Consider the following 12,205-nt stretch of genomic DNA (forward strand, 5'->3'; position numbering starts at 1 on the left):
TTGAATATGATCCTTGCAGCCAAAGGGAGCCAATGTAGAGATTTAAGCACTAGAGAGATGCAGTCCCAGGATAAGTCTTGCGGTTCTGTTCAGGCGCAAGGCAGAAGCAGGGAGGTTGAGGAAGAAGCTGTTGCAGTAGACCAGCCTAGAGAGAACCAGGGGCTCTGGAGACAGTGAGATGCTGGGGTACAGTGAGAAAAGGTAGAGTGCCTCTGAGGAGGTGTAGTTGATAGTTTGACTTTTTGAGATGTCAGAAATGTGAGAGGAGAAGGAGAGAGTGGAGTCAAAGACGATCCCAAGGTTTTTGGACTCTCAGGTGGGGGTGGGCACAGGGCCAAAGGAGGCCGTCCAGAGTGAAAGTGGGAAAGCGGGAGCAGGGTTCGCGAGGTCATTTGCAGCACACCATGACTGAATAGGAGAAAGACAGTCAGATATGAGTGGGGAAGAGGAAACGGCTGGGGGTAGCCCAAAGGATAGTTGTATGTCATCCACATAACGCTGGAAATGAGAGGTGGAGGTGGCAATCACACGTTCCAAGGTAGCCATATAGAGGTTGAATGACCAGGGGGATAGGTTTGATCCCTGGGGAATGCCGCAGGTTGAGAGAGTGATAGTCGAGAGGAAGGCTCCAAGTTCCACCTGGGATGGGCGGTCGGAGAGAAAAGAGGTTAAGCATGCCAGAGCCTGACCTGTGATTCCCATGGTGTCACAAAGACGTACGATCAGGATTTTGTGGTTATCCATGTCAAAGGGGATGGAGAGATCAAGGAGAATGAGGACAGACGGAGTGTTAGTGTCAAGATTTGAGAGCAGGTCTTCACGGGTATTCAGCAGAGCAGTTTCTGTGCCTCTGGATTATCTAAAGCCAGACTGATGGTCATGCAAGCAACAAGTTGATTCAGTGTGGCGGTTCAGATGAGAGATAGCCAACTTCTCAAGGATTTTGCCCAGGAAAGGAGTGATAGAGATCGGATGGTAGTTTGCCGGAATGGAGGAGTCAGCAGAGGGTTTCTTGAGCAGAAGGTGCACAAGCAAGTGCTTAAGAGCGGTTGGGAAACCTTCAGTGGAAAAGGAGAGATTGCAAAGGTCAGCCAGGGCTGGGGTGAGGGAGTCAATGTTGTCCTTGATGGTTTTGGAGGGGCAAGGGTCCACTTATTTGGATGATGTCTTCATAGATCGGGCTTGTCTGGTGATCTCATTGGGTGTGATGGGTGAGAAAGAGGAGAGGTGGAGGGGACGTGGGGCTAAGGGAGGCACTAGTGTTGGTGTGTGATGTGATGTGGGGGGCAGGAATGAAAGGATGTTTTGGGTTTTTGTGGTGAAGTGTGTTGCCAGAGCCGAGCAGAGGTCCTCGGTGGGTGTAACAGAAGAAGAGGCTGCTGCAGGACTGGGCCAGTTCCTTGCAGACTTTGAAGAGTTTGGCTGTGTTGTTTTATGCCGCTGAGATGCAGGCTTGAATAAAGACTCTTTTCTTGGAGTGGTTGCAGAGTGAGTCGATATTGCCTTTGAAGGAGGTGGCAGGCAAGTTTGTCAGATGGTCCACCCGACACATTCCATTTCCGCTCACTTGTGTTTAAGGGCAGCCAGATCGGAGTCGTACCAAGAGTTTCACTTTCTGGAAGGCTTCAGTCGGACCCTAATAATAATAATAATGGGTGTGGCCAAACGCTATTACTAGTGGCTTACTTTAAGGAACTGAATGGTGCAATATGAAAAGTGGCCAAGGCCGAAGGCCATGGCTAGTGGGCCCCAACAAAACCTATTGGGGCAATATGGGGCCATGGCCAATTGCTTTGGCCAATGGGCATGTCTAGTGTACCCAAAAGAAACCTATTGGTGTAGCCACAGCCGAAGTCCATGGCTAGTGGGCCCATCTAAGAAACCTATTGGAGCAACATGTAAAGTGGACATGGCTGAAGGCCATGGCTAGTGGGACTCGAAGAAATCTATTGGGGTAACATGTACAGTGCCCAAAAGAAACCTACTGGTTTGGCCATGGCTAACGGCCCTGGCTAGTGAGCCCGTTTCAGAAACCTCTCATGACAGGGGCAAGAGTATCAAGAGTGTTGGAGTTAGAGAGATTAAGGTTAGTGAGGGCTGTGTCAGGGTGGGAGTCCGCCGCAGGAATGGGAGGAGGAGAGTAGGTGGAGGCAAAGGCAGCCACCGTCACTTTTTTCATGGGTCTGTTGACTTTGAAGCCAAGTGGCTGAGCTGGGTGTGTCACTGCAAGAGGAGAGGAGAGCTTCAGGTGTGTTGATAGAAGAGAGTGGTCAGTCCAAGAGAGAGAGGTAGTGAGAGGGATAGAGAGTGGGATTTCAGTGGAGATGATAGTATACTGCATGTTGCCTCCGGTGTGAGTGGAGTAAGAGGGTAAGATAGAGAGTGAGAGAGAGTTACAAAGGTTCTGGAAAATTCCTGAAGAGTCAGTGGAGTCCATATGGATGTTGAGATCACCCAGCAGGAGGAGTTGAGACGAGGAGGAAAGTAGAGAAGATGGCAGGTCAGCCCATTCCGAAAAGAAGAGAGTGGGCTCTCCAGGGGGATGATAGAAGGTGGCCATAAGGAGAGAAGATTTAGGAGAGAGTGAGAACCTGCAGACTAGGCTCTCGAAAAGCCGTATGTGCTGTGAAGATGAGGTGCCTTTTGGAAAGATGGATCAGGTTTGGGTGGCTATGGGTTTATGTGTCCTCCAAGTGCTGTGTTCCTTAGAATAAGGGCTGGTCCTTTGTCCAATTACAATCTAACTTAGTTGGAGGCACTGCTGTGATTTCCCATGGCCCGCACAATTCTCTATTCATTGGCAGTTAATAGGTGTTCTGGGTGTTCAATCTCTTTGGCCTCAGAGATGTTATCTTACGCTGCCTGTATGCTATTGTGTTTGGTATTATTCAAGGAGTCTGACTGTTGGGCAATGTCTAAGGTAAGATAGCCACTGCAGAAAATGGTGCCCATTTACTACCACACCACATATCAAAGGATCCACCATCTAGCTGCCCTACACAGTGGTGTAGGCCACTGTACATGAACAATGTGAAAGGTAGCTATCAGAAAGGGAAGGCTTTTAAGCATTTCCACACACTGCAGAAACTGAAAGTACATCAGCAACAGAGTTGTTGCTAGCGGCAGTATGAGGGGACTATAGTCCCGGGTCTTTTGGTTGTAGCCCCAGATAGAAGCTCAGGGACTACAACAAAAAGTCTAGCTAGCCCTGAGTCCCGACATTCCGGACATTAGCTTAGCCCCTGATCTTTTCCAGATCTAGCAACACCCCTGGTCTGCAAAATGCCCTATTACCAATGGATGTCAGTCCGACTCAGAGGTCACAGTTCAGTGACTACTCACACACATGATGCCACCTGGAAGGTACAGTGGACTAACATAGGTGACCGGGCGGGACATCAACAACTTTATTTCTGGGTGTGCAGAAATCGTAAACAAAAGCCACAGATTATGGCCTCAAAAATGTTGCCAAACACTTTCTACGGATACTTACATCTGTTGAAATCTCTTGTTTGTGTGATTGCTATGTACACTAATCCAGAGACAATCAACACGCGTTCAATTTCACGCAATGTTTGGGACAGACTTACAAAAACGTTTTCAATGGGAAACCCCTATCGAAAAAAGCATTGTGACTCAGGCTCTTTAAGTTTTGTCTGGTGTACAGGCTATCAATAGGAAGATGGAAATGAAGATTGCCACGCGACAGATTAAGCTCTTTCTCTCTGGTGTTGGTGTTTACTTACTGTGATTAATACTTTAAGGCAAGCCTTCCTTGTTAAGTAGAAATAAAACATGCACACATTGCGGCTGTTGGTCTTTTTAAATATGAAAGTAGCTTTTCTAAATGTGGTTTTTATTGTAATGTTTAGTCAAATCTCACAAATGTTGACATTTCGTTTGGCTGAGTTAATTTAACAAGCCCTAACTTCCATCTGTTTTGGGGGGAGAAATCCCATAGCTGCGCCCCATTTCAGGGAGAGACCTAATTTCCTGTGTTCCATATTTCTATATGGTGTAGTGGGTAGACACATGCTAAATGCAGCATGATTCAGGGAGAGATTCCTTTAAAACCTTTTTAAACGTCTCATCCTCTCCCAATCCCAACATACCAATTCTACACCTTCCCCATGGTCACTTTGTAAGTATCCTGAAAAAGCACACGTGCAAGGGGCTCTCTCAATAAGGTGCCAGGATGAACAACATGCTGCATAGGATTCAGTGTATCTCAAATACGCTGCATATCACTGAGCACGGTTTACGTATTACCATCAAGATCTTGGTGTGTGAATGTGAAACAATAGATAGAAAGCAAAGCTTGCCTCTCTGCCTTGAACTAAATGTCTTCACCAGCCTCCGCGCTGCAAGGACTTGACTGTCATTGCAGCTGACAAGAGGGCACCTGTGACCTCAAAATGCTCTGTGATACTAGAGACCAGGAGATGCAAATTATGCTACTGATTCAGCAGGGAACAGGTGTACAAAATTATTTTGGCGTGGAGATTCTGAAAGGAAGACCTGGTTGGCAGGTCACCCTTTCAGAGCTGGAATTACATTATTTTATTAACTTACACAATTTTTCTTTTAAGCCAGGGCTTCTACTCTCTCCTCGTTAAAGCTTTAGTACATTTTTGTAAGAGTGAACATAAAATGCTTACATCAAAAAATCCTCTTCCTCGCCCCCCACTGCCCTCATTCAAGAAAGGACTAACTATCCCCCTCTGCCAACAACATGTCCTCACCCAATCACCCCAAACAGGAAAAATAGTCACGCATTCTGCAATCTACTTCTGTTATACTACTCCAAGCCAGATGGTAAACTTTTTATACTTCAAGATGTATCTAATGTTGTTCACCTAGAACAATAACTATGAATGATTAAATGTTATAACGTTACATTCACTAAGATTGGCCATATACTGCAATATACCAACGATTCCAATTGCTAAAGACCATTAAATAGTTGCTAAAATACAGTAATATTTCTCTGACACTTTTAAAAATGTTTTCCCATGTGTAGCTAGTAGGGAAATGACATTATCTGCATTTCCTCATATTTTGACATACACAGGAGATTGGCATAGCTTTATAGTCCTCTCCCCACCAAATTGCCTGAGTCAAAGAGTGGACGTATGATGAAAACAGCAGCGGCCCTGGTGTATTCTTATCTCTCCGGTTTCTCTTCCTTAAATAACCAACAGAGCTGTTGCCCTCAATACAAAAAGTGAAGAGTCCTAGGGAACTGGGTCATAAAATGGGCCTTTTCTAAGGTTTGGCATTGATACCCCCAGTTCACCGTCTCGAAAGCCTTATGTCCATCAAGGAAGACTGCACCTAAGGGAAGACTTGTATCGCATAAATAACTTTTATCTATCTGCTGTTTCTTCAGGTGGTGCCTGGGCTTAACAAATATGTGCAATTGCATCAGCATGTAGCTATATGATTTATACCTGCATAGTTGCTATTGATAGCCGTGAATGGAAGGGTGAAATATTGTCAGCTAATGAGATGTGACTGTTCAGAAACCACAGAGACTATCCAACTGATGTGCCAGCACCTAGAAAATTAAAAGGGCTGAAGCCAGAGGCCCTAAAGCCTCACAACACCTTCAAAATGGTCACGTCAGCCCACAGCAGGATAACCACACAAGCTCAGCGGGTGAATACTTTGATGGTTGCATCATGGATGCTTCCTGAGTCATAGTCATAAAGGTCTCCGGTACTTGTTAGCATCAATGGGCATGTAGGGCATTCATCCTGACAGTGTTCAGAAGGAACAGTGCCAGCAGCCTCAGCGGCACCTCTCTATGTATTGGGTACCACAGGCTGCATGCCGGAAACGATAACCACTCTGGCACACTTTCCAGGATAACTTCCTGGATGTTAGGAGCTGTGAATGTTGCCTGAATGAGAGACCAGCTGTCTCGCATACCAATCAATCCAACTCTCTTGCATTTCATGACTGCGCTCCTCTAGGCAGCCTTCAGGGGCTCTTTGGCAGGAGGCTCCAACTGGACTGCCTCAGCAGCACAGAAATCAGATTTGCAACCAGAAACCTGACTCTTTTGAACCATGCGAAGATGGTACCGTGTGCCTAATGGTGTGGCTCTGGGAAACTGATTCCCGTACTTGGCAGGCATTAATCAGACTCCTACAGGGACCAGGAGAGTTTCCTAAATCTCATGGCAGCCAGAATACTAGAGGGCGTGAGGCTTTGACGTCAATAGCAAGTGCCAACAAAAGTTGAAAAAAGGACCTTGGTGGGTCACGGTTGGGTAGATATTCATTGGCATATGTTCGTTTAGAATGTTAAGTCCCGGGCAGAGTTTTTGATTATCACGGGTGGTCAGTTCCTTGGTCAGGCTGCACCTGTTCACATTGCATATGCAGACATGTGTCACCGCAAGCGTGAATTATCTTGGCTCATGAAGACGGACTTGTTCTTCCACGCATGGAGCTGTGTAGCACTGCCAACTACATTGCCATTAAAGCTCCTGTCTCTATGCTCTCTCTCATCCTTGGAGCATGCCAGGAAAATACAAAATAAACTATGTCCCTTTTCTATTTACTATGACAAGGCCATTTTGTTTTTTAATTTTTCATGGAAGAGTGGGCTTGTGCAAAACGACTGTAGTTTGTGTCCCATGGAAAAACAAAAACTATTTGCACCCCCGACAGAGCACCCGGTTGGGAATAGCAATCAAACCCTTTGTCAGCAGTGATCAAAGTGTACGAAAAGAAGTAGTGGAACTAGGTTCCCTACTGGCCTGCACTGCTCTCCACAGACCTCATTGCCACGCCCCCTCCCATGCACAATAAAAACCCCAAAACACATGTGCCTGATCTTTAAGGAAACGTCCTGTGCAGTGCACTGAAAGTGCAAGTTTCAACTGTTTCCCACACTTTTATTTTAAAACGAACCGTTCCGGAACGGTTTCCTTTTAAAATGAAAGTATAGGAACGGTAAAACTTAATTAAAAGAAGTAGAGGAGCACCGCTCCCGCCCTCTTGGACTACTGCTTGTCAGGGGTACATACATGGCCAGTAACAGCCAGCCCTAAACCCTCACCGAGGCCCGAGCAACGGCTGTGGGCTGTTACCAGCCATGTACGCCTCCCGACGCCAGGGTGATAGCTATATACATACACACACATTCTGCTCATGACATCATTCACTCTGACATCACCCCCACACAGCATTCAGCCACTCATACAGTGGCTCAGAGGGAGAACAGAAAAAGACTGTGAGAGAAAGATACAGGCAGTGAGAGAGTCAGATGAAGCAAAAAGAGAGAAAGACGAGGAGACACAAAGACCCTCTTCCCATGATGCAAAAACATCCAGGAATACCACGGCCAACGCTTGAGCTAATCCAGGGGGATTTTCCCCTAATCCACACCCCACTGATACAGACAGTCTCAGCATGCATGGTGCAAATCCCCTTTTTCTCTTTATTGCTTACAAAGGCCGCAAGGTGGAGAGAGAACAAAGAACATTTCGTGATTTTCTTTTTCTTCTGTTCCTAGGGACATCCAGCTCCTCCAGTCCAAGACAACACCTTTCAACACAACCTCTGAGTACAAACAGTGTAAGGGCAAGGGGAATAGGAAAAACTAAAGACCACAAGAAAAAGTATATAGATGAAAGAAGACACACATGCAAGAGAGCTGTTTCCAACCTTGAGGGATTCTGGAAGGTGCTTCGCGAGGAGTGTCTCAAGCGCCTGCAGTCTCAGTGATGAGCTGACCACCTGCATCCTCACAGTGGCCCTAAAGCAAAGAGAGGACATGTCAGAGTTGAATATTGTAAAGGGCAAAGGCCAAATATGGAGACAATTTACTATGCCAATTTAAGGGGTTATCACGTTTCACCCTTTCAATAATATACTTTATAACTTGAGCAATGCTGCATGCCACGAGCACAGCAGCCATGCTCACATCGTAGCTAGCACTGATGAAATGGTTAGTGATGACTGTTGTTGAAATTGAAAAGACAGCTATAGCGGTTGGAGGGTAGGCAATTGTTTGAGAAATCCTAGATATTTTGCTCAATACTAAGTACCAGAGACTCTCATTAAATAATTTGTTTTTACAGTTGAACACTCAAAGAATGCAGATACTTGGTGAACTGCAAAACTAACAAGATGTTTTGGATTTGGGTAGGATATAAAATCACAAAAGTAAACTGGTTTGAATCCTTTCTGAATCTGTGTTTGCATTACGTGCTTAATAACGTGTATTAAATTAAAACCTTCTTTAATATCGCCTCAGTACTTATTGTGGCGTGTCAGAAGAAGAATACAGACTCTGGTTTTCCATCTTGCTGTTATTGAACGGTGAAAACCCTTAACTCTACCTAGGCTAAGAGTATTCCCTACCAAACAAAACTAACTAAGGTGCTTGTCAGTCGTCAGTGAGAGTCCAAACCAAGTTCAGTCCACTGTTAAGTTATGTTAATGAGCATTTGTATAGCGCCTTTCAACATTGGTATGGCCTCAATGCACTGTAGGTTGAACGCTCTTGGGGATCGGAGTGCAGGTCAGTGGAGATAGAGCAGTAAATAGTGCATGTGTTCACTCTGTATTTGTGCAGATAGACCAAACCTTTCCTGGTGGATAGCTGCATTCTAATGCTGGAAGTAGTGTGCAGGGTATGTGCGACAGGTTGTATGTGTGCAGCTAGTCCGAACTGTCGTGGGGGTAGTTGCAGTCTAGTGGAGGTGGTGCTAGTATGTGAGATTATGTGTCCAGCTAGGCCGAATTTATCGTGGGGGATATCTGCATTCTAGTGTTGTAGTTGCTGAGCGGAGAGTCAGGGTAGAGAGAGGTATGTGCGAGTATCCGTGGGGTTGGAAGAGGCCTCCCTCTCCCTGATAGCCTTCCTGTGCCTACCAAATTAGTTATGCTCCCCTTTACGGGCATCTCGTGCATCAGAAACCTCTAAGTCCACCATGAACTCAGCTCTATCTGCAATCCACTCACTCTGAAGAAATGCAGTTTTACGCTAACTTGCACAATCAGGTGAAATGCAATATTAGGTCACCCTACTCAATCAGGCGAAATGCAGTTGTAGGCTGACTAGCACGGTCCTCCAAGATGCAAATTTAGGCTACCCTATTCAATCAGGTGAAATGCAGTCAAGGCTGACAAGCACAGTCATCTAAGATGTGAAATTAGGCCAAGCTACTCAATCAGGCGACATGCTAGGTCAACAAGCACAATCAAGCGAAATGCAATAATAGACTGTTAGGCAGAATTATATGCAGTACCCTTTGGGAACACCACACACAATTAAGACTACAAGTGACAATACAAATTCACCTTTGGTACAAGTCTCTACTAGACAGTAAAAGTGGTAGCGATGCCTGAGCAGCCAGACTTATCTCAAGAGTAAGTGAGCAGTATCAAATAGTTACACAAAGGACAGCAATTACTATGATTCAAGCAAACTCTGACTCAAGGTTTCTGAGTAAAAGAATATACATTTATTTACACATCAGTTGTATAACGTTTCACTAAAGTAAAGCAGTTGAAAAAATCATGTTACCAATACACCAGACCACTCCCAATAGTTTCCAGACAAGTTAAGCTCACAAAATGAAGTGGGAGCAAAATGGCACTCTAGTAATTAAAAAGGGAGGGAAAGACAAAGTTAGGCAGACATTGAGCAGCACCAATAGGCAAGTAAGCAGGGCAATCTAGAAAGAAGAACTACAGTGATGGATTCAAATCAAATAGGGTTAGGGCCAAAGTCAATAGGACAAAAGTATTTTGCTCAAGATCACACAGTTCAGGGTAGTTTGCGGTTAAGTCTTTGCCAAGAGTTCTGGACGAAGTTGGTCAGCAGAATAGTTAGTTTAAAGAGAGGAAAAGGACAATCCCTCGGATTGGCGAAAGGTTTCACACACCTTCACCGCGGCTGAACGAAACGCACAACCGGATTTGCATAGTTCCTTTAAATGGAGAAGAAGCTGTAGCTGAGGTGGACGTTCCTGGTAGCTCCTTCAGGCTCACGGTTCCTGAAGCGACTGTCGGACAGACATGAAGTAGGAAGATTGGAGGGTCCTGCACTACTCAGGGAAGAAACCAGCAGCAGAGCAAAGCAACGAATAAAAGGTGCGCTCCTTAAAACCCAAGAAGGGTCCGACATTCCTGGCTATCCGGCCCACTGTAGCTCTGTACAGCGAATTCGACCAGAGGAGGGAGTCCTGGCTTGCAGTTTGGGAAAACTGGTTGGTCCCACCAGCTCAGGGGAAGAAGATTCCTGGAGGATCTTCTCTGTTGTTGGAGTTCGAGGATTCAGACCTGCAGCAGGGCTTCACTGGATGGTTCAGTCATGGTAGGGGTCCTCTTCCGTCAGCTCGTCATCGGTTCTTTTGTTCCAGTGGCGACTCTGCCTTTCCAGACCCAGAGACCAGCTTTTTATGAAGTTTTCTCCCATTCACACAGCCTGGCTGTCAATCACATAGCAGGGTGGCTGTCATCCCAAAACAGTCACCACAGCCAATCATTTCAGAGTGCGACATGGGTCTCCAAGGAGACCCTGTGCAGCGAGTCCTAAACCCCTTCCTCACATCCTGTCCCCGCCAGACATACAGGTGCCTAAAGAGGGCTTCTGCGTAGAAGCCTGCGAAAAGACGGTGAACAAAGGAATCAAACCTGGTTTGGTGCGCAGAGTAAAACACAAGAAAGACTTTTACAAAAAGAATTGGCTAATAAACCCAGCCTGAACCATAATAAAACATATATGGTCTAGCGGGTTTAAATTCGAGGCTACCAAGATAGCCTAAAACAATACCAATGTTATTTAAGATAACAGCGGTAGGAAAAATAAGGTAGTTACCACTGCCACCAGCCAAGTCTTGATGAAAAGGGAGCGAAACAATTCTCCAGGAGAAACAGACAAAAAGGGATAAGTATTAACCCTTCCCAGTACTCCATGTAAAATGTTTTGTACTAGGTCTGTGGTTTTACAGAGGCTAATAAAGTTAATGGCAACTTTATGTGTTCTGGGAGACAGTAGTCAGTTCCAGAAAATGGCGTCTGAGTTGGAAAGTCTAAAAGACAACCCTGTGGCACTGAACTGAAGGTGCTGTGTAACACACAGTAAAAAGATGATGCCTGTGGAGTAGGTGAGGCTCCACAGTCTAAGAACACAAAAATGTTGAACACACACAGCAAAACACATGTAAGAGTGGGAAAAGTCTCACACTCTTACCAGGTGAAAAAAATAAATCCTAGAAATCCAGCAAAAATGCTGAGGGACTCAGTAGATAAGGGAAATTAGCCATTGTTGAGATTTCTCCCTAACATAGACTAACTAGCACACTCAGGTGAAATGCAAGATTAGGCCAACACGTACAGACAGGCAAAATACAAAGAACCAGAGACACACAGCAGGGGGAAGGCACCTTGATTTGAAACCTGCAGCAGTGGAAACACGCACCTAGATTTGAAAGACATATCAGTGGGAGAATGCACCAAGATTTGAAACATGCAGTTGTGGAAATGCACCTAGATTTGAGACACAGAGTAGTAGAATAATGCGCCTAGATTTGAAACACACTGCAGTGAAAAAATGCACCTAGATTTGAAACTCACATATAATCAACAGTGTAATGAAACACACTTAGATACAAATTTTGGTAGTGTAGTGAAATACTAGTTACATAGAAGCTGAGAAGGAGAAGTAACCTATCCTGACCCTACCACTAATAGAACTAAAGCACATGAGAATTACTCCCTTCTCCTGTAGGCGGTTCTTCCACCAAGCTCAATACAATAAAGTATCATCAGATATTTCTTAGTAACTGCTTTTATCAAACCATACAGTTCCGATACTGGGTTCAACCATCGCCTTCACTGACTTATTCTTTCTTTCCTTTTTGTTCTCTTCTTCTTTTCTGCTATTTAGGATTATACCTTTCCTTTCACAGGATAACTCCATTCCTTTCTCATTATTCCAACTTAAGGTTTCCTCTTTATTCAATGTCCCCCTTTTATCTTGACTGGGACGAGTTTGAGGATTCAAACACTGATTCTCATGTCTTTCTTTCACTCTCGATAAGATATCTCGAATGGGATGAGTATGATTGTTCCAGTAATGATTCTCACTTTCTAGATTGATTTTTGACACTTCGTCTCGACTGGGACAAGTATGATCGGTCCAGTAGTGATTTTCAATCTCCTCATGTACTCTTGACACTTGG

The 12,205-nt window shown here is 45.1% G+C and overlaps 1 protein-coding gene across 1 annotated transcript in view; it reads right to left on the reverse strand.

Annotated features, from left to right (window-relative positions):
• GLYATL3 (glycine-N-acyltransferase like 3) overlaps positions 1–12,205 on the reverse strand; it is a 111,314-nt gene that overhangs the window by 61,911 nt on the left and 37,198 nt on the right. The window contains exon 2 of the mRNA XM_069626038.1: positions 7,677–7,767. Within this exon, the coding sequence (XP_069482139.1) occupies positions 7,677–7,754 (78 nt within the window). The 5' untranslated portion in view covers positions 7,755–7,767. The remainder of the gene's footprint in view (positions 1–7,676; positions 7,768–12,205) is intronic.

Source organism: Ambystoma mexicanum, chromosome 6p (genome assembly GCF_040938575.1).
Source record: "Ambystoma mexicanum isolate Mex_15411 chromosome 6p, UKY_AmexF1_1, whole genome shotgun sequence".
NCBI lineage: Eukaryota > Metazoa > Chordata > Amphibia > Caudata > Ambystomatidae > Ambystoma > Ambystoma mexicanum.